This window comes from Gavia stellata, chromosome 30 (genome assembly GCF_030936135.1).
Source record: "Gavia stellata isolate bGavSte3 chromosome 30, bGavSte3.hap2, whole genome shotgun sequence".
Lineage (NCBI taxonomy): Eukaryota > Metazoa > Chordata > Aves > Gaviiformes > Gaviidae > Gavia > Gavia stellata.
Window position 1 is genome coordinate 7,475,186 of NC_082623.1, and position 23,213 is coordinate 7,498,398.

At 46.7% G+C, this 23,213-nt stretch overlaps 1 protein-coding gene across 1 annotated transcript in view; it reads right to left on the minus strand.

Moving 5' to 3' along the window:
* SYT6 (synaptotagmin 6) overlaps window positions 1–22,077 on the minus strand; it is a 38,835-nt gene extending 16,758 nt beyond the window's left edge. The window contains exons 1-2 of the mRNA XM_059831214.1: window positions 21,924–22,077; window positions 470–806 (exon numbers count right to left, since the gene is read on the minus strand). Of these exons, the coding sequence (XP_059687197.1) occupies window positions 470–806; window positions 21,924–22,077 (491 nt within the window). The remainder of the gene's footprint in view (window positions 1–469; window positions 807–21,923) is intronic.
* Between the last annotated feature and the right edge of the window lie 1,136 nt (window positions 22,078–23,213).

The following is a 23,213-nucleotide window of genomic DNA, read 5'->3' on the forward strand; positions in this document are numbered from 1 at the left end:
AGAGATGCGCACTGAGCACAAGCACTGAGCGCAGCTGGTTCTAAGCTTGTGCAGTGAGCGATATGTCAGTTCTGCTTATCTAACTGTTTCTGCTATGAGCCACAACAACAAGAGAGACCAAAAAGGTCTAATTCTGTCTGACAGCATACCATCATTGATACTTCAGCCTGCCTCTCATGTTGGAACAAAATTAAAGTGGCCAAAGCATACTGACGGCTTGACACAATGAGGTCAAGTCACAGTAATAGGGCTTGAATCATTGATTTTTTTAAAAGGGCCCACGGTAAGCCAGTCTTAACACATTAATTGATTAATGACCAATCTTTGGAACGTAATCCAGCACGTAGGCGGGAGTGCTTTCTTTAGCCTCCCTGAAAGTATCCGAACCTCAGGCTCCATTAAACGCTTCTCCCGCCCTGCCAGCTGCCCCGAGGTGCAGTGTCCCTGCAGAGCACTGCGTCCCGCTCACCTGGTAGAAGACGCAGGCTCCGTTGTTTGCCTCTGGATCCGTGTGCGCCGCATGATGTGGTCTTTCATGGACATCTGGACCTCTGCGGGGATGTCTGGCGATGTGTGGCTGATCTTCACCGCTGCCTCCAGGAAACTTAAGGCACCCGTGTCCTTGAGCTTGTCTGCCATGTTCTCCTTATTCCAGTCTGCCTCGCTCTGCAAGACGGCCAGGTTAGAAGAAATGGCCTTGTTCCTCCAGGGAACCCAGCACAGCTTCCAAAAGAGAAAGAGAAAAACTGCCACCAGGGCCAGTCCACAGACAATCACTATCACTGCAAGGAGGCTGACGGAGAGCTCTAGAGGGGGAGAGAAGGCAACAGTGACAGGGAGAGGGGAGGAATGGGAAAGGAGAAGAGAAAAGAAAAGAAAAGAAAAGGAAAGAAAGATGGTGAGAAAGCCATAAGTAAAGGGAAGAAATGGTCCAAACTGACTTATATCACAGCTAATGGAGAGCTCTTAGCAGGTTCTGCTAGCCAGAGCCAAACCCAAGTGAGCATCCCCTGACAAATTTGGGACTGCTTCCTGCCCCAGACACATCTGGGGAGAAATGGGTGTCTCCAGATGGCCGGAGCTATGAAGTTTTATACCGTGATGCTTAGATTGGCTATCAAATACCATCCTTGGTTTGTTTTGTGGCATTGCCAAACTGCTGAGCCTGAAACCGAGAAGAATTGCAGAATTGAATGATAGAAACAAGCTCCGGTGCTGTACTGGCACAAACTGCCTTTTTGCTTCATACTGCAGGTGTTCAGACACTATATTGGAAAAAATCTACCTACCATGATCCTGGAAGCAGATTGTTGTACTATCAATGCTCACATCTTGTCCAGATGTGCCCATAGAGAATAAAAAGTAAATACCAATGCAAAAAAAATAAAACCAAACACAAGCTGCTGATGCAGTTAAACCAAACATAGAAGGAGGCTGTACAGAAAGTACTACACATTCTTCCTTATTCTGAATAGCAGAGAAGCTGTGTATGTTCTATGACTCTCTGAGTCACTTTTACCTTATATGCTATGTATTTCAGCACTTCCATCTTTTTCTGGAGAGGAAAGAGCTTCTATACCCATGGCTGAAGAATCAGGAAAAAAGGAAGATATATATATAGAGATATATGTATGATCTAGGCTGTGAAATTATTCACAGCACTTCAAAAAGAGAAAGCATTGGCTATTTTTAGTTCCTTTTTTACAGTGTATTAATTCCCAGCTTCCCACCCAAACCAAAATTCCAAGAGTTCAGAATCACAAAGAATACCAGTCCCTGAAGATGAAGACAGGTTTTGCTCTGGAGTTGAGTCTGCAGTGTCAGGACTACAGGCAATTCAGTCACAGACTGCTATGAGTTCAAGGACAATTCCTTGATTGCCTGCTGTGTTATTCGTAGTGACCAGTAAAGCTATACTCCTTAAATTACCTAAATGCAAGTCAGGACAGAAAGACAGGCAAAAAAACCACCAAACACTCCAGAAGTTTATACAGAATAACCATTACCTCTTACTTGCCTCTGTTTATGTGTATGCTTGGACCATAAACGTTTTGTGTTACCACATGAAACAGACAGCAGCTACTTAATTCACTACCTGAGACCTGCGTATTTCTGAATTGTCTCAGTAGTCACAGCCGAAGTGACTCTCAGTGAGTATAACAAGCCTCTTGTAAAATTAACTGAAGGCGGGCAGGACCAGGTGTAGCTGCTAGAAAGTGAGCACATCCCGCTGGAAGGGGCTCAGCAGGACATGGCTGCTCTTCTCCTCCTGCGGCACGGGGCTGGTTCCCAAACCGCAGCTGAGCCCCCTGCTCCCACGGAGCGGAGCCCGTGCCGGGTGGGAGGCGTGGGACGGCAGCTCTGTCCCAGCAGCCAACAGCTCGCGGCACGGTGGGACACGGCCGTCCATGGCAGCACCCCCAGAAAAGGAGCCGGGTCCGTCCCTCCTCCGCGGGGTCTGCACAGCCTCCCTCAGCTGAGCGGCACAGGGTAGCCCTTTGTCAAAGCTGCTTAATGCTGAAGTTCGCGGCTGCAGATAGGAATATTTCAGTTTTGTCCACGTGAGCCGACAGCACCTCTTTAGATCATGTTTAAATGTACTTACGGCAAACAGCTTCTCACCTCCAGGAGCTCTAAGAAACACTAGACTCACTCAAAAACTGCATTTAAAACCATCTCCCACAAAATCCATCCTTACCAGGCAGCTTAGCTCTTAGAAGATGAACTGGGAGATTCATTATCTGTGCTTCATCATAGCTACTGTAAACGTGATCCCTGACATATACTTTACCTTAAATAGAAGCCATAAGAAGACCTTCTGTTTCCTTTGGTCATATAGTTTAGTTTTGTACAGCTGTAATAAGATACTTAATGTTTAAGGCTGAGAAAAATCTATAAAATATGAGGAAAGACTAAATTTTTATCTTGAAAAAATAGCTGAATTTAAAAATTGTTTTAAAAAAATAATTAAAAAACACCCAACCACCACTGGTGAACCATAGCAGCAATGTATTCAGGAACCCATTTATACCATCAAACTTTGCTAACGTGCTATCTGGGAATACAACAGCTACTATATATTTAGGCTTTTCACATCAGTTCTTGTAAGTGAAATCTCAAGGAAGCATCAGACACTAAGTGCAACATCTACACTGGAACAGGGCGGTTCTACTGAACACGTGGGAAACCATCTGTTGTTTCCGATATCCCAGAGGAAATGCACTGGTTTTCCACAAAATTTACTAGCTTAGCAAATTCACTAAGAGCTTGAGGCAAAGCTTCCTGCCTGCCCACAGGTTCTTTGACTCGAAAGGAAGGCTGGAAGCTGCCAGCAGGTGCAGATGGAAAGAATAAATGCCATCCAGAAATTTTTGCAACTTTTCCTCTCCCTTACCAGCCTCCTGTACAGGTCAGACTGCACCATTTATTTTCTCCTGTAGCTCCAAGGTGGAAATACAGATCACTACTGGGGAGAATAAATAGATCCCATCTTATTGAATAATAAATAGGATTGTAGAAGGCAGCAGTGGATCATTCTTAGAGATTTGGCTAAATGTATTCTCACCAAAGCAGAGAGTGCAGAGGTACCACTTTCCTATAGGTTTAGTCTTGGAATTGTGCCCAGAAAACTCCATGTCAAACAGTTTCACAAGAAAAGTCAAGAACCTGGACTTTTTGCAAATATGTCTGTGTTGTTACAAAGGAAATAGTTGCAATGCAGAATCTATCACTGCTGGGAGTCGTTACGTGACAGAAAAGTTTCTGTTAAGATACTTCTGCCCATTCCAGGAAGTTATATAGCATGCATGAATCTGCTAGCACACCAGACTCATTACTGGAAAACATCAGAAATAATCAGTTATCCCTTCTGAAAACCTGTTGCCAGCTTGAGAAAGATCTTAGTTCATGTCACTTCTTGCTGAGCTGGCATTCATAATGTATTTGACAGAATTCACAGATACTTTTACGCATGACCTCCTAGTCTTTCCTCTGACAGCTCACATAAAACACAAGTAGAAGGGATCAGGATTTTACAGACATTTTTTAAGCATCTGCCTGGGAAGATTATTGGTTTGTCTGAAGATGACATTGAATTCCCCAAGACTTTTTCGTGACTTATTAAACTTAAATATCAGTTGGACAGAGTTGACCTTAATTGACTTAATGAGCTTTCTCTTATGAATTTGAAAATACCAGTTACTTTAAAAAAATACTTAGTATTCAAAATGTTATGCTTTAAATGTCCTTTAACTTACAAGGAACTATAAAAACAAGGTAATTCCTCATCTAACAGAAAATGCCCCAGAGCATAAGTTGCTTGGGTATTCTGGCATGCATGAAGGTAAGGCCTGTTCCCCCAAAGACTTCTCCAAAGACAGCTCAGACCAAACAGACACCTCAGCCCAGGGGAAAGATTACCTCATTTGTTTATATTATCCCACCCCGTGCAAGGTTTGGAGCCAAGGCTCCCTGAGCGGAGGGTAAAGAGGGATGTGTCTGTCCGGCAGCAAGGTGGGCTCCATCTAACACAGAGCGGCACAGGAACAGTTCAGCCTCTGCTTTACTGAACATTTGCCGCGCCGCAGCCAGCTCACTGGAATCCCCCCACCGCCCACAGCATCGCCACTCTCGGCAAGGGACGGAGGCATGCTACTGCTCTGAGAAATGTCCCGTCTGAGGAAAAATACAACAAAAAACTATGTTTCTATTCTAGTCTCCTCTAAAAAACAACAGTGAGTTATTTGTTGCTTTGTTGTCATGTAAGTAGGGCCGTACAGGTGCAGAACAGCTTCAGCCATTCCTCACCCTGTTCTTATCTAACTTGGTGCTGGTACCTCATCCTAGCCCAGCTCCCTTGAGAGACACGGGAGAAATTGCCGTGTTGGAAAATTAATTTTATTACAACTTGTAATTGAAAAGATACAGCTTAAAAGGAGAAGGTGGCAAATACAAATTAAAAAGGCTATTTTCCAGTCTCGCTCCCCCCTGGGAGCTTCCCCCTGGGAGCAAAAGCCCCTTCCCAGAGGAACCCTCAGCTGGGAACTGCTTTTGGCTACAGAGCAGCAATGACGAAGCTCTCGCATGACTAACGAGGAGGGAGGGGAGAACAAGCAGCAGGAAAGACATGGACATGTACACGAACATTTACCTGCATGAGCTGATAAGGCACCAAGCTGTTATTTACCTAGTGGAACAGAGACCGCTCCTTCAGGGATGGTCTGCCTCACTTACAAAGGTCTTTTTGAGGCAGAGGTTTGCCGTGGTATGTAAAGCAAAAGAGAAACTGTGAATTTGCGACCCCCTGTGTTTCTGTGTGCACCTGAATTCCTCGGAGAACTGAGACTTTGTCCCAATCCCTACAGACACAAAGCACTGTTACATCCCACAGCAGCTCCCCCGAAGTGACCATTGGCAGCCACCAGCGGCGGTCCTGGTCCTTCGCTGCAGAGCAGAGACCTTCACCAAAAGCTTTTCCACACCAGGAGAACCAGGGAAAGGCTCCTCTCAGCCAGGAATGACCTTTTGATGAGTTGTGCCACGGTTTCCCTATCAGAGCAGCTCTTGGAGAGAGAAACAGAGCTTTCTAACCCAGAAAGCCACTTGCCGCCAGGACAGACATGAGCACATCCACAAGAAGGCCCATGGATCACGGTCTTTGCTCTGCTTTCCTTTAGTGAACAGGGGAAATCAAGCTGTACCTGAGAGACTAATGATAAATGATCATTTATCGCCACTTAAGCAGTAGGAGGTATCGTTAAATGTCAAAATTGAGTCGATGGAGACGCTGATCTCCCACCCCTGCAGCCTGGCATAAAGGAAAATAATGAACCAAGGTCTTCAGAGACAGCACAAACAGCTTAGACCGACTTGTTACAAAAACAACACTGCATTTTTGTTTTCTTGCAGCAGGAGCAGTTATGTACCTACGAAGGAAACAGGGATGAGGGCGGTGAGAAGCTGGCCGGGTGATGCTCAGGAGCTGCGTGGCCCCGGACTGTCCCTCTCCCGTGGTAAAGGATAGCAGGGCAGCACCACACTCCCGGAGCCATCAGGAGCAGAGGCAAGAGCAGCACAACGATGGGGACATGCAGCGACACCCCAAGTCAGTGGCAAGGGACGCAAGCTGAGACACCAGTTATTCAAGCATTTAGATCCAAACAACTTTCACGACTGTGAGTATTTGGTGGGGGACTCAAGCAGTGGCAAGCTCTTTGCCAGAATGATCTCACTGCAGAAAAGACCTGAAGCTGACAGCAAGCAATGGGGATGCTGAGAGCACCAAGGAGACGGTCTGAAACCTACCAACTTTACCCGCAAACAATGTCATTTCTCTTTTGACTTGACTTCGTGGTTTGTGGCTTTACTGGTTTTGTAACATCTAAAAACCTTGCTACAGAGTCTTGCAACAAAGCTCACAGAATGGCTCAAAACTATAAAACTTCTGAGAAGGTCACTGCTTTCTACTGCCTTTCAAATAAAAGATGAGATGGCCCAGGGCAGGACAAAGGGACAGTGGAGTAATTTAAAACTGTAAAGCTAAAAGCAAATTTATCAAAGGGGTTAGTCGAGCCTCTCCCTTGCCGATGCACTCAGAAAGCAGCTCATCAGTACAACTACCCGTTTTGTTTCATCTTGGATGGGAACTAATTAAGAGAATATGGTGGAACCACCTTTCAGCTTTATGTCCCTGATGACTTCATAATACCCAAACTGAGTTACCAAAGGAGATAATTAGTGAAGTCCAAACAGAAAACTATTAATAAGATGACAAAGCCATGATTACAACAGTCTATTAACTGCAAGACAATACTGGTCTGATTATGGCAACGTTGACTTTTATTACTGTGAAGTAGCTTACGCTATCATTAAAGAGATTCAGGGACAACTCCGAGTTTAATGTGAAGAGTTATATTTAATATCTTGAAGATGTAATTTAGCTTTCCTTCCACCCACTCCCCACAGAGAAAACAAAATAAGTTTGATGGCTCTCTCAGCACTAGAGCATCTATTAGTCATTCCAGCTACCTGTTGGAGTTAAACAAAGTCTTAATACCACGAGTGGAAGTTCAAGGGAGCTGAAAAAATTAAATGCTATAGGCTGAGGCCCAGCGTGGGGCCATGCTCATGCTGGAGGAGCTCAGCTGTGGCGGCCACCAGCCACTGGGAGCTGTGCCAGTGACCCAGCGGTCCCCTTCCCAGAGCCCCTCGGCACCTGCAAGAGGACAGATGCCTTTCTGCAGGCCCTGGAGCACCCTCAGCACAGTCCCCTCACCACGCAGTGAGGGCACTTTGAGCCGACTTTCTGCTGAGGTTGGGTACTGGCAGCGTTGCCACCATGGCACGTTTAGTCCCACAGCTTCGTCATCATGTGCAGACCTAGACAAAGCCTCTGACCCGGTCCTGCCAGAGCAAATGGACATCTCCCCTGGGAGAGGTTCTTGCTGGTAAGTTTTCCAGTGGGCAGTGGAGAATCTTAGCATCAGGGAGAGCTCTGGCTGGTTTGCTCCCCACTAGGTTTCTTTCAGCTGAAAAAGCAGCTCCCAGCTATTCTGAGCTATGACTTGGAGCATGTAACATCTCACCACAACAAATGCTCCTGGAAGAGCACTTACAGGAGATGGCAGAGCCCAGAGGTGGGGGTGATGATGTACCTTAACCTCACTTGTACTGGCTGCATGACTGGTTTTCCAGTGTAATATATCAACCGTTGCTCATATCACATCAGGAGATATTTCCAGGCTTCTCTGTCCATTTTTGCTACATTCTTCTATTGCAACAGTGCTTGTCAGAATATATTGTTCTATTTCTGTAGGGCTTTGTAGAGATCATGCATTCAAATGATGGATTACTACGAGAGTTATTGCTGGAGGAGAAGACAAGCAGCTCTGGGGTTACAAAAGACCACGTGAGGCACCTACCAACTGCTGATCTAATTTTCTCTCAATTGAGAAGCATCAGCAATGTCAGCCTGATTAGCCGAGGGCTGAAAATCGGGCATGAGAAACTGTGGTGAATCTCAGGTGCCTGGGACGGGGGCAGAGAGGAGCACAGAACAACAGCAGAGGAAAAGGAAGAGGTTTCCATTAAATTCTAGCTATAGAAATGTTTATTTAGCAATGCCGTTCAGCTTTGAAGCTTTACAGAGGAAGGAGCAAGGACTGGATGGAGCAGAAACTGAATGTTAAACCGACGCAGCAGCACAGCATCCAGCAGCACCACAGCCAAAACCAAAACACGACCCACAGCAGAGAAAGGGAACTACCCCTTTGGGAATACAGCTCAGAACAAACCCTGCAAGGCACCAAGGAGTGCAGCAGCAAGCAGAGCACTTTGCAACAGGAATTTTGAAAAGGAAACTGGCTGTTTTATAAATTGTGAACTGCTGCTTTTGATGAGAGGTGAGCTGCAGTGCATCAGCCTGTAGTTCTCAGCCAGCTCCTTATCCCCTCCCCAAGCATGCCATGGCCCTGGCAATGGTAACAGAGCAAATAATAAAGATCAGATTGTCCCTGTCACCCAATGCCGCTTCAGTTCTTGTATCAGCAAGCAGCGCTATTTAGCAGAGTTCACAGCTAAGTGGGCACTGGGGTCTGCAGAGAACACGGCTGCAAGAGGGAAGCACTGCAAGCCTGCTCACTAATTGCCTGTTTGCTGGGATTACATCCAGCGTGCCAGTCCTCTGCTGATGTCTTCATTGTCACATCTTCAGGCCTACTCGCTGCCATTTGTTTGTCATTTGCAACTTCAGCAACACTTCTCTTCTTGATTTACTGGTTGTGTTCCCTAGGCAGCTATGAGCTATAGAAACACATCCTGAAATATTCTTGAGCTAGACAAGTCATTAGCAGCTGTCACTTCAAAGCCTAACTGCAGTCAATTTGCTTTTCACAAGCAGTCTAAGAGCACAGGAGCTGGATGTGCTGTGAAGCACTGCAGCAGGAGCTGCTGCTCAAACAAGATCTTAGAGGTGTGGGTTGTTAGTGAGGGGAAAATATTTCATCAAGTTCTCAGCAGATGTTAAAGGACCGGATCAGAAAACAATTATGGATTGAGCAGAGCTTCTGTTGTCCCTCAGACGTTATCTCATGCTGTGGGTGGGGATAAGGGTTGCAGAGCAGCCCCCATGTAGCAGCAAGTCAGGCAGCAGGACCCAGAGAGCGCTGGGGATATCTATCACCTGCAGGTCCACAGGTTGTGAGCCTGTTTTCTTAGACCCTCCAAACTGCTCCTATTCAGGGAGCGATGCAAGCCACGGGAGCAAGTGTCAGCTGTCATCTATTGCTCTACCTGCACCTACTGACGCCCTGCTCAGACCAACAGGAGCTTGGCTGCTTGTCAGGTTTCCTTGCAGGGGGACAGGGAGCGGCACCCAGCCAAGGACAGTGCCGCATGCTTAGAGTATGTGGGAGAGGAATGTGAAGTCACAGAAATATTTGGTACCATGACCCATCCAGAAAGAAACAAATCAGCGTGTTTTTGTCTTTTGGTAATGCAAGTAAAAATTCACTGATTATTCCTTGCAGCTGGCCAGCGCAGCACAATGGTACAAAATACCCGCAGGGACCCTGGCAGGCTCCTGCACCATGCACACTCCCACGACCCCGGTACGCTTTAGAGTTTCTCTAGGTGAAGGCAGGCAGCGGTTCCAGCTGCTCTTTGCTGTGGAGCATGCCCAAATCTTGTTTTGTTACTCTATGTCAACCACAAGTACTTCCACAGAAGACAGCGCGATGAAAGTGAATTGAAAACAAGGTGAAAGCAGGAAGAGTTTTCACAGCTTGTTTTACACAAAAAGCACTTCCACGCTAAGTTCATCGTGTGTAGCTCAATGGCAACCTCGCCTCTCAAACCAGCAGAGGGGTGGAAATCCTCATGAGATGAACGCTGCAGGCGTTCTGAGAGGAGGCATTCACAGAGTCTCTGGAACGTCCCCTTGAAGCGCTGCAAACTCAACCTTCCTCCCGCACAAAGCTAAAAGGAGATTTATCCTGTTCACGCGCTTCCTCAGTCCTTGGACACTGAGCCTCGCACTATCAGCACCCACCAGCTTCCTCCTGCCAGTACAGGCTCCGCAGGAACCCAGACAGAGCCTCCTCGCCTCCTGTGCACACCCAGCTATGCAACGGATTATAGGAAGATAGAGACATGAATACTTAAACTGGCTATGCCAAAGTTTCAGTTAGGTAGAATAAAACTTCTTAAAAATTAATTTGCTGCTACCACAGGGTTCCTGCCATGCAAGAGCTTATTGGAATGCAAACAATAAGCTTCAAAGGGAAGGATGAATCAGAAGCTATTTTGAGAGTAATTATATAAGATTATGAAATTCAAACCATCTTATTATTCCACGTTAAGTATGAAGACAACCTGCTTCATAAGGAGACCTTGCAGGGATCCAGTGTTTCAAGCAACTATGATCTATGGTCCAAGTGCAAACAGCAACCTCATAACTCCCATCCAGACAAAACTTCCTTCATTAAGCAATGCCAGGGATATTTTCACCATTTACTCTAATTCTTTAGGGATGTGGTTCTATAGCTGGGAGACTAACTAGAACATGAGACATGGGCAACTTCGTGCAAAGTTTTATTCCTTTAACAGTTGTGTAATTTGTTGTCCTGGAAACCAGCTATCAGCTTGTTAGTGACAGTACTTGCAAATTCCCAAATTTTATAAACTTCAGTTCAAATTATAATTAAGGGGAAAACATTTTAAACAATAAATTTGCACATGGAATAAAGTACTATTCCAGCAACTGCAGCCGCAAGGAGCAGGCTGGGTGTGGGTGGGGTGCAGCCGGGAAACCCAACTCAGTTTCCCTCTGCTGCGGTGGAGGCTGCGGCAGCTCATCCCTGCAAGGAGACGGGGTCCTGGAACACCCCCGAGCAGTTACCTGCATTGTGCACTGCCTGCAGGAAGGAAAGAGAGTTGTTTTTATTTTTGCTTACAAACCCAGGCTACAGCTGAAGCTCCTGCTATGTCTTGGCTTGGAGGAACCAGGCGCACAGGTGGGAGGGCTGCGAGCTTCTCACTCCCTCGAGGAGGGCAATGCCTGTGCTGTCCTCGTCCTCACTGCACCCCGGTGCCTGTCCCTTGGGAGGGACCTTCACACCTGGTGGTCTAAGAGAGCTGATCAGACAAGTGCATTGAACAGAGAAAACGTGGAGAAAATAGAGGCTATCATACCCTTTACTACCTGGCGTTTTTCAGTTCGTGGTTTGGTACTTTTATCACCCAGGGAACAGATGGTAAATGCATTCAGATACAGGAGAGGAGGTGCACTGGTCCCCCAGGCTGAGTTTAAAAAAGCAGGAGAAAATCTGAACAGAATAATTCAGAGGGAAACACCAAAGGTGATTTTCAAGTGCAGAGTCAACAATGACGTACTTTACACACATGTATGTATATATAACAAAAAAAAAAAAACACATACATATGAAAATGGGTAATACACCAAACAAAGAAATGCAATGTAAGAGGAAGCCTTGGTAGCCTGGAGCTTGTGCTTTACTCACTGAAATAGTGTGGAGAAAGATTTAATGGAAAAAAAAAAAAAAAAAAGCAAATGATCATGAATAGCTGACAAGCAAAAGACATCTGCATGCCTGCTACATACCGGAGAAACCTCCACCATATCAGGTTCTGGACAGCCAAAACACAAGTACGAAATACCATGCAACCTTAGTAAGACCTCAGCGAAATCTCTGCTAAGCAGTAATACCAAATACGAGTAACAGAGATTGCTGCAGGAATTGCTGAATTGCCACGGTAAGATGTGCTCAGTTCTTTGTTCATTTAGATTGTGGCAACCACAATGTCATGCAGGTTGAAAAAGTCTTTAGTCCACAATCAGCTGCAGTTCAGACCATTTTAACAGGCAGAATAGTCGGCACCTTGTGTGCGCTGAGTCTCAGGGTGCAGGTCTGCGAATGGCCCTGCTGAAAGGGCTGCACCACCTTCCACTTACAGACTTTTGCTTACTCACCACTGCAAGTCAGACACTCCTGTGCCTACATCCTTTTCCTCTTTACATATTAAAGGAGACAGGCCAAAATAAAAAGTTCTTTCCAGCCACAGGACTTTTTGGCCAGGGCTGTCTTCTACAGAGGAAAGAAAATCAGACTTCCAAGCTTAGAAAAAGGCAGACCGTTCCTTTCCCTTAGTCACCTTCCTTCAGACCGAAGGTGATGGGTAGCCCAGTGAAAGCCCACAGAAGCTGAATGTCTTTAAAAACCTGGATCAGAACATGGCCGAAATGGATTAGAAACAGAAAAGAAATCTCAAATCTGTCTGGGTGGGAAGATACAGCCAAAACGTATTAAAACACCAAGGTCAGTACTGGAGACAGGGTTAACATGCCACTGATCACCTTGGCTGTGGGGTTTTTAGCAAAGTGACAGGCGCAGCAGTCACACTTGCTGCGCAGCACAAGTCACTGTAACATCTGGAACAGCTCTTTGCAAAAGGGTCCTGGCACAGCTGGCAGAACCCCGCTCCCTCCTCTCTACGCCCCCCTGCATGGGAAGGAAGCCAAGCCCGACGTGGCTGCAGAGGATGCCCAGGGACAAACATCTGTGGCAGAGGTCTCCGACGCCACGGGTGGTCCATGGGGCCGGGGCACTGCTGCAGCTCTCTCCTGGCCAGTAGCACCTGCTCCCCAGCCAGACACGCAGAGGCAGGCGCAACGCCAGCACGCTGCTGGGGACACCGTGCAGAAGCACTCAGTGACCCCGAGCAAGAGTTGTTCATATTGCAGAGCCGACACGGCAGCAGAGCTCATGCCAGGCAGTGCCGAGCAGGTGGCTGGCGCAGCAGCAGGCAACCGCAAGAGCATGGACGTCCTCAGCGGTGCCGCCCCAGCCTCCCGCTTGGAAGTCGGCTCTGCCAATGGACAGTTCCTAACCCGTCCTCAGCCTGGGCTCCCCAGCCGGGACCTGGAGACGAAACTCCCTTCTTCCACCATTGCCTTGGCTAGTGACTACGGGCTTCATACACAATGCTGAGAGTCCCGTAATCAATACCCAGAGAAAATAACTAATACACATTAAAATGTCTGTGCCCCAGCAGAACAGCTGGACCGGAGGAGACTGATCAAAGGCTTCTGAAGATCAAATATGTTGGTATTCAGTGGTTATTGACCTGCCTGCTGATTTGGACTTTCTCTCTGGGCTGCGTCAAAGGCACATTTGTTACTCAAACTTTTGCTGGCATGTGCCACCAGAAGGCTGTCAGCAATGCAGCATTTCTGTTATCGAAAGTGACAAAAAAAGAAAAAAAAATTTGTTCCAAAATGAAGGAAAGATTCCCCAGTGATTTAGGTCGCTTTGTGTCTTAATCAGCTGTTCTCTAGAGTATTATAAATGAGATAGTAAGAGTTGTCATAGCTTTATGCCTAACTGATGACAATCTAATGAACTATTATAAGCCACACTGCATATAATTATAGTACATAGCTGTGTGCTAATCCCATGACATTTTATCACAATATGCTGTAGCAACATCTGTAAACGACTTGGCAGTGCTGAACACACATGGTGTCCCTGGGCTGAGGTTAAATAACTGACACTGAGCATCATCTTCCTCCCGTGATGTGACCCCGTACGTACAGGACCGGAGCCGAGCACTGAAGATGTGCTGGGGAAGCCTTGCTGAGGCTGTTCAACATGGGGGGGAAGTCTCTATCCAGATCTGCTAAAGCTGAGCAGAGCTGGGCAGAGAGCAAAACACCATAATATAGACGCGCCTGGGATGTAGAAATACAAGTGCGTTTCAAGATGCAATGCAAACAAAACAAGCAAAAGCTTTTTGCTGTCACTCTGTCTTCTTTAAGTGACCAAAGACCCTGGACCTTAAAAATTCCCTTCACAAGCTTGGTCAAAGCCGTGGCTGTTGCGAGACATCAGAGAGGCCAGGGTCAGAGGCGCTTCGGTGTCCAGGCTCGCCGTGCCAGAGCTGCCGTCTCTCTGCCCTTTACTTTCTACATTGAGATTCAGTTTTGGGGAAACGCTGTGGCTCCCTCTTTGACTCCATTTTGGTTCAAAAAAACCTAAAATCAGGCTGCCCTGAAAAGATCTCAGGATAAAGCTTGATCGGGAGCAGAATCAGGGTCTCTTCCCATCCCAGCCTGCAGCCTGGAGGGTGAACCCAGCCGCGAGGGCTGATCCTCATCCCAGCATGGGTGCTGGGCTGCCTCCAACCCTGCGATCCGGGGTCGCACGAGGGGACACAGCCTGAGAACCCGAAAAAGCAGAGCTCAGCCAGGGGAGGGCAGAAGGCCCCAGGCGTGGGACAAGGTGGCCCAGAAAGCTTTCTGGAGGCTTTCCTTCAGCTGAGTGTCCCCCTGCCCGGGGACACAGAGCCCCTCCCACTCAAGGGGGCTCCTTGACTACATGAAAGCGTGCTGGAAGAGCTTTATTGCCTGGACCTGCCCCACACCAAACCCAAAACAAGAGATGCAGGATTCATCCAGAACTCCCCTGGCTCCAGATGCTGCAAAGAGTGGGTGACATACAGCTCTGTGACGTCAGGTTGCCAGTTAAAGCCATCTAGACCCAATATGACCACGTAAGCCCATGTCATGCCCTCTTTCTCTCTCTGTCAACTTGTCATGCTGATAGTACCTGGCACACAAAAGACAGCCTGACCTGCATGGTAAAACAGCACCGGCTTGTTTGAAGCAGGCTCTGTGCAGGATGCAGGGCAGCCGGGAAGGATCCCCCAGCCACCTACCTGCATGGGACCAGCTGCTTGGTAGAGACCCTGCGCTGAAATGCAGCAGTTCTGAAAAGAGAATTTCTTTGTTCAAGCTCCACTGAATGATCAGGGAACTTCCTCGCTGGATGGCTCTGCTCCTGTCATTAGCTGCTGCTGCTGCTTCCATTAGCTTGTAACAGAGATCTTTAACCCCTAAAATATACTACACAGCAGTCACACATACAGGCTGGAATGCCTGATCCTACAGATTTATTAAATGGATTCCGAGATTCCTTTTTGCCTTTTCCAACAACTCATAACGCTCCATACCATGCAGCTCAGAATCCTTTTAGCATGAATATTTTGACCAGACACCAGACTCAAAACTGAGCTCAGATAACTTTGAGCAAATGTTCGCACATGTCCGAGAGATGAAGTACTGCGTATGGAAAGAATGCATTTAAGGAGGTGCTTGCTGTACTCACCTAACACTGTGTTGTTACAAGAGCACATGCATTTCTTCACAGCAGTTACAAACGTGCGTAGAAAATCAGACTAATACTAACATTACCAGAGACACTGGTGTGCTAGAATTTCTGGGCAATTATTATTACATGGAAACAAATACTCTAGGACTGTTATGTCTTAATGATGGTTTTGAAAGGGCTTGTATGAACTGAGCTTTTGGCATCCTGCCTTCAGTCTTCACTGCACAGTTTCCTGTGATGTTGTCAAACGCTAACCTGATACAGCATAACAAACTGAACTACATATAAAGGCAGCCTTAATTAGCATCTGCAGTTTCACTGTGTACAAGACACCCTGCAGGATAACTTTCTTTTTTCCATAGACATGGAAAATGTATAGTCAATGTACAGTCACTCCAAATATCACTTCTCTGTCACTCTAGGATGCCATTTTGCAATGTGGAAGTATAATTAAAGACAATGCATGGCAGAGAGACAAATCACATCTCTCCCAAACAACTGCCAGCGTGAGTGACTGTTATGTCAGTGAGTCCCCTGGACTGAAACAACAAGGGCTGTTACAGACAAGCTTCCTGATTTTACAATATACAGATAGGAAGGAAAAATATGTATTACCATCTTTGAAAAAGAAATAACAAATATTAAAGCTAGAAAAAGCTGCCTAACAAGCATGAGATGGAAACCTGGGGTCCTAAGGAAGAATATGCAATTGTACCTAGAAATGTGAACAGTAAGAAGAAGGAACAGGTAAGAAAAACAAGAATAGTTGAAACTGTAGTTAAATGAAATTGTGTCAGACATGAGATGCAGTTGTGGTTCTGGTTTTATCTCCGAACAATGAATGCACACATGTAAGACTATATGACTGTTAGTGAATACGTGGTATGTGCAGCAGGCTGTGCACATTGCACTGGTATGACTTCAGCAAAGCAAAGATGTCAAGCAACAAACACCCGCAAACACAAAAATACCAGCTTTTCAGAGTCATCCCGCAAAACAATGGAGAAGATCAGAGTCAGGCTATGCCCTGATTTGAACTAGCTAAAAGCACATGCTTGGTATCAGTGAAACGTAAGGAGAATACTGAAAGCAGAAGAAAATGTTCCAACAGCAAAGAGAGAAACTGCTGAAGCAAAATGTTTGCTAAGGAAAAGAGGCTCCATATTATGAAAAAAGGCAAAAAATTAACAAAGTAACTTCAGAAATGTGGACTTACCAAAGAGGTGTCTGTTCCTCAGCTCAGCCCCTGGTCACTGTCCTCAGCCTGCTCACACACTCAATTAACACCAGCAGCAATCTGGCTGCCTGTTTCTATGGAGTTTCAGATGCTGATCCCTGACTATGCACGAGGCTACTGCAGCTGCACTGGAATAGGCTCCGAGGTCCGCAAAAAAACCTACAAACATGATCAGCCTCCGTGTACTGCCTCAGGAATGAATCAACCAACAGCAATTAGGCAGATGCAAATCCGCATCTATGCAGAGAGGGACTTACAAAGCTCCTAAACACACTCACTCCACACAGCTCCATAGGTCCATTTTATTTACCAGGACCATCACAGTGCATAGCCAGAGGCAGCTGTAGAGTCACAGATCTGTACACAATACATAAGCAGAGACACATGTTCATAGACAGGCTATATAATCCATTTTTCCGAGATTTACGAGGCTGGTTTTAACCTTATTTTAATATAGTTTTGCAAACCTTCCTCTGGTAGCAAGGTTTGAACCTGACACCTTCAGGATGAGAGCACAGACCTGTTTCACTTGAGCTAAAGAGCAAATCTGCTGCATGTAGCTCTAGCTGGCTCTTTTCTGCTGGCGGACCAGACGCTCACAGAGGAAGGCGAGATCCATTTTGCAAGTGCATTACTCCGTGATAAGGAAGGGCTTTGTCCCAAGGTGCTACTCCTCACATGCCTGGCCTCTGGAAACACAAGCCTCAGTGATTAATATTAGCTTTGCCTGGGTGGCTTTAAACATGTTTACTGTTACATTTACTTAAAATACACTTGAATGGTGATTCAGAAAAGTGTATTATTACAGCTGGTAAGCAAAGTCAAGACTTGCCCATATTTCATAGGTAGTGGCTGTGGGCATCCCATATCAGTGAATGGGCATGTCGTCAATTTTCCCATTAGTCCAACTATCCTATCAAGGGATAATTTTTTTTCCAAGAAAAATACTTCAGAAGTAATTTCTCCATATAAAAGTGATCTTTCCGCATCAACATTGCTGCAATGAAAAAAACCTCTATTGCACAAAAATTCACCCCTTTTTCTGCCTGCAGCAAGAACACTTGTGTTCTTGTGAGTTTAACATTTTAATAGTATTTGCGAAGTGCCAGGAGGGTGTTCAGCGCTGTACAAGCTGTACTGCCTGCATCATGAAGTTTAAAAAGAACAGTTCACACAAAGGGCAAAACACTAAATGTGCTCTGAATTATTGCGGGATTAGAGCACAGAAGGAGAGCTGACAAAGTGTGCAAGGAAACAGAAATTATCGTGAAGTCTCTTCTGGTTTTGCATTTTTCCCCAGCTGTCCTTTTTCTTCCTCTCACTTCAGCTTTCATAGCCTGCACTAGGAAAGCACTAGAGCATTTTGCTGGGCTGAATCGGCGCACAAGGAAGGGTTTGCGGAGGGTACACAAACTGTGCTGAGATCAAGAAGGACTGCTGCGCATGCCATCCTATAGTGACTTTCCGGGTAAAAACTGCAACACCTCTGCACACCATCCACTGTATCCTGTATTTATTCTACAGGGCAGTGAAGCTGTTTACAAACGGATACACTGAGGCAAAAATCCCCAAGGTATGTTATTTAAAGAAAGTTGCAACACAGTAGTGCTGGAGCTGGAAATCATATCCAGGGGTTGGCTCCTGGATGTCCTCTGATTCTGGTGTAAATTCCGTCCTGCTCCCATGCACCATCCTTTAAAGTCAGCAAGCATCACAAGCCACAGGCTCCAGTCACGCTCCACCAGTATTTATTTCAGAATGATCATTTTATTTTTAAATCTCTTTGTGGAGTCAAGCTCCCATCTTCTGTACCATTCCCTGCTTGGCATGACCTCCCAGGACCGGCTGGCAGCCTCCGTCCGCAGCCAGACCCGGCACTGCACACCCACGAGGAGCGGGACCTGGTTCACGCAAACGTTGGGAGGGAGTCAGTAACACAATTCAGTCCAAACTGAGCAACAACCTGACCGTGTAGACAAGCACACAGCACACTTCCTGGTGGCGAGAGCCGTGCAGGGCATGACGCAATGCCTGGTACTCAGGGATGCTGGCAGGCTGGAGCCGAGCTGCCCGCAGCAAGGACCGTGGGCTTCGTACCCCTGGGAGCAGCTCTGGGCAGGAGCAGTCAGGGGAGAGCTTGCTCTGCCGCAGGAGCTCATAGCAGGCCCTGGGGAGCAGGAGTTGGCACCCTGTTTCCCAAAGACCCTGGAGCCTGTTGCTCTGCAACAAGCAGCTCCACTCCCATGGGCAGAGGGACCAGGTGACATGGGGTGTCTCGCTGCGCCCAGTGCAGCGCTCCCGTGGGAGTCTGGCAGCGTGGGCTCCCCTGCATCATCAGCCAAGTACTTTGCACTTCAGTAGGGCTTGTCCACAAATCCTCTCAGCTATATGCTAGAGCACTCGCTGCACCTCCAGGGCAGAGAAGTGATGTATCCATTCATTTAAGGCACATCACTGCAGTGGTAAATGTTGTGCCTATATCACAGGCATTTCCACTGCCTACAGCTTATGCTTGTGTCCTAGTCACACTCACAGCATCACTGCACAACAGCTGAGGACTAGCCAGGAAGAGAGCTATCAGATGGAGGGAGCTACGGGGGAGGATTTTAGATAGGCACAACAAAAGGATGCTGCATCTTGCTCAATCTCAGGGCCCACAGCCAAGAGATCAGTTCTATTCCTGGCGCCGCCATGGGCCAAACTGCAGGCAAAGCTCACCCTCGCATATCCACTGACGCATCGATACCAAAACCTTCCTCATCCAAATACCTTATTTTTCTGACATACTTAGCTGCTGGATTACTAGCCAGCAGCAGCAGCCTGCAATGCTCCTTTGTTGGGTGTACAGTAATGTATGGCATACTGGAGAAATGCTGCAGCTATATTTCTCTTACTGTCTCTAAATAGGAGAATCAGCTCTTACATAACCCAAAGTGCAGAGAGTAGAAGAGCATCTACTTTATACACAGTAGCACTTTCCACATTCAGTCCAAAATGGTTTAAAAAAAAATAGTCACTGCATAAAACCATACTCTGACATAGTTTTACATAAACTACTCAGTAATACTTCTGTATTCATAGTTTTTTTCCACTGTCAGATGCAGTTCAAGAAGGCTAGTGATACCTGGCTAATTTCTTTGCAACTCCACAGCATCCCCGGAAGATACCGCTCTCCATCAATACATGAAACCTCAGAAAAAACAAACCACCTCTCACGGTCTAACGGCAAGGAGAGCTGTGCAGAAGCAGCCCTGGCTCCCAGATTGGGCAGCATTAGAGTGCTTTCATCTGCTTGCTCACAAACGATGCGAACTTCATCGAGATACTTGACAAGCCGAGCTGATTCAGCCATTAGCTAATAGATTTATCCGGGAGGTAACAAACTGACAGAGAAGCCATTGACTTCACATAATGATGACAAATAGGGCCAATTTTACTCCAGGAAACTTTGCATCCCGGTTGCCAAGCCTGTGCTGTCCAGGTCAGGTACACTTCGCAGTGCTCATGCTGCTCAGCTCCTCTGACTCTCCTGTCGGTACCGATACGGCACCCTGTCCCAAAGCCCTGTCACTGCTCATCTTCACACAACCTCACTTTGTATTTGTATACCTTTATGAGGAAGGACTCGCCAGATCTGAACGCAGGACTCCAGGTAGCCAATAGCAAATTTGCTTAACATAAGTCTTCAGTGTAAAATGGACAAAGCGCAAATGCAGATAACTAGATAAACATCCAGACACTAACAGGAAAGGTATCTTACCACTGTAACTGTTACATTAGTTAACACTTAATTGCAAACAGATTTGTTTCCCTCGCTGGAACAGTTTTACATCCAGGCATTTGAGAAATATTAGTACCCGTTGGGCTCAAACGGTGTCCTAGTGCTGTCTAGACATAAAAACAGACCCAGCCCTGCAGAGCAGAGACAGCAGTAATAGCTGTTAATGCAGCCGGTGCAGTCAGCCAGCCCGCACGACTCGCCCAGGGCACTGGGGTAGAGGCTGACACTTAAACCAGAGATCAGAGCAAACATTCGAGATGTTAAAGGCATATGATGATGTGATCATGACCTGAAACTGAGGTCCTGAACAGGCTGCACAAATGCAAATCTGTCACAGCAGGTCAGACAGGACAAGAGCAGCACAGGTACATCTGCTGCACAGAGTCAGGAAAATGTTAATTTTGGTACCAAGGTTAAAAATTACGAAGCAATGCAGTAAGTTACTTGCAATAGAGAAAACAGCTGCACTGGTTGCAATGCATAAAGACCATACCAGCAGTGGTAAGAGGCCTTCAGATCAAGCAGGTATAAAGCAAAGTCATTTTAAGACAACAAGTTAGGAGCAGCGCGGGATGAGAGGGGAAGGTGTTTGGCTGGACGTACTGGCAAAACAGTGGTGGAAGCACCGCTGCAAGCAAAGACATGGCAGAAGCCCAGTGAAACTGGAGAGCTGGCAGGGTGCCCTGGCTGCCAGTCACGTCCCGGTGCGAGACTCTGGCAGAGAGGGGCAGGAGAAACTGAAGCAAGATGACCCAGAAAGCCTTGGACAGGGATTGATGGGCTACTGTGCTGCACCGGAGCTGTGCACAGGTGTCCTCAGAAGGAGAGAAGAAAAGTTTCTGAAGACTTGTGCTGTGAAATCAGGCTGGGTTGGTAGGTCATTAGCTACAGAAACCTTAAAATAAGCACTCTACGCAAATGTTCTGATACACAAACAACTTACAGCATGTTATCAACAATGCTAAAAAGCATGGGATTTGGGGTTTTGCTCCTCAATGTGTGAGCCTGCGATATAAGCTCCCTGCCAATGTCTTCTGAAGTTACAGCAGAAGACGCCCTCTCTGGAACAAGAAGCTGTGAGCAGAAGTGTACAGAAAATTAACCGCTTTGCAATAAAGAAATGTCCCTTTGCTCTTAGAGCAGTATGCTTGCTCTTCATTCATTGCTGACATGCCAGTGTGTCCTCCTAGCTCTACAAGCTGGCAAGGAACAACTTCAGGCAGTTCTTAGGGAAAGTAAGACAAATACATCAAAGTACATTAAGATCCCTTACTGGTGAACGAAACTCCATGCAAGTGCCTCCTTTCCTCAAACTGGGATAACAGCAACCGGTTCCTGTCATCTCCGTTACTTAAACAGGCTTTTTACTGCTTTTCATTTTATACAGGATAGGAGTCTATGTTTTTAAAAAAATAAGGAACTTTCACAGAAACTTTGTCTCATTAACCACCTCCTCACCAGCACGTAACACCCTGTCTGTCCCCGCTGTGCAGCTATCCCCACCGTTTCACATCAACAGGTGAGGTAGTACTTGCACCCAAAACTTCACAGTGGAACATGTGTAAAGGAAAAAACTGCACAGCGATGCGTGCCGAGACCAATCCCCCCAAGTCTAACACGGGGCTTGCAAACATTTCCCTCCCCTTGCAAGAGTCCCGCTGCCTTCCTCCGGCTGTTGGCAGTCACAAGCATTACTCGAGCAGACAGGACCAGAGTACTGTACCTGGCTCGGAGATAATCAGGCTCTGGTCGGAAGGCAGCAGGAAGAATTCCCTGCAAGTGTCCAGGTCCAAGCTAGGCAGGCTTTTCTTCCGGCACAGCTCAGTGACAATGCGGACTGCCTTCTGACAACGGCTGTCATCCTTAGTACCACTCATCTCCCACACTGCATCCTCCGCTATCCCCCTCTGGTGTCTAAGAAAGTCAAACTAGGAAAAGAAGGTTTGTTTATATTTAATCACACAAACAGGATCACGCCAGTCCCACTTTCAGGCATGGCAGCACCCTAAGGGACTCCCTGCGCCAGGCAATGCTCCAGCTCGACAAACCCTCCTCAGCATTCAGAGCCGGGAGTCTGCGGTCAGCCTCCAGAAACCCCAGCTTACTGCAGCCCTGCCAGTGCTCGGTGCCTCATTGCCTCTGACATCAGGTATCTGTTTACTGCCAAGGCGTGTTCCAGACAAAGAACCTCCTACCAAATTCAGTTTCGTGCCCTCCATAAGACGTTGTTAAAGCTGCAGCCCAGATCATTCTTTTTAACCCTTTCATTGCTGCCCCATCTCCGTTCTCCAGGTGCAGTGTTTCAAATCCCAGCCCCAGAGCAGTTTTGCAAAAAAAAGTGGATGCTGAAATCTTCTGGCTGAGGACGGCACATCGTCAGACAAGAGAAACAGGCGTGCTCCCATGAACACTGCACAAACTACTTACAACTGCCAAAGGCAACATAAGAAAAGCAGTAGGTTTTATTGATTTGTTTGTACTGGTCCTAACACAACAGGCTGCAGATGGCAACAGAGATTGAGAATACCATTGTATTTCCTAATTAGATTTCTTTTTTTAATTTTCTGCAGTGTTTTTTTTATTCCTATTGCAATTTAGCAGACAGGTCATGCCACCTGACAGAGCTACACTTTTGAACAGAGAATATATTTGACAGGCATGGGAAAAGAAGCAATTGTATAATAGGCAATTAAAATATGTACAGCAGAATGATTTCTTGCAGCTTCTGGAGCACAGAAGCTAGTACAAATATAATGAGCATACTGGAGAGCCAGGGCTAAAGCTACACAGGTCCCTCAGCCCCACATCGCAACAGAGTATGTTTAGATTCACGCCACTGTGTTCATTTTGTCTGTTAATTACTTGCTGAAGCACTTTGAGCTACCACCACCACGTGAGTCCCAGGAGTGACACAAGCACCCAATGCAGCACCAGGCTCCCCTGGAGCACAGGTCCTCCAGCAACCCTCCAGCCCGGCCACGCAGGCTCCTGCAAGGCAGCAAACCTCCCAGAA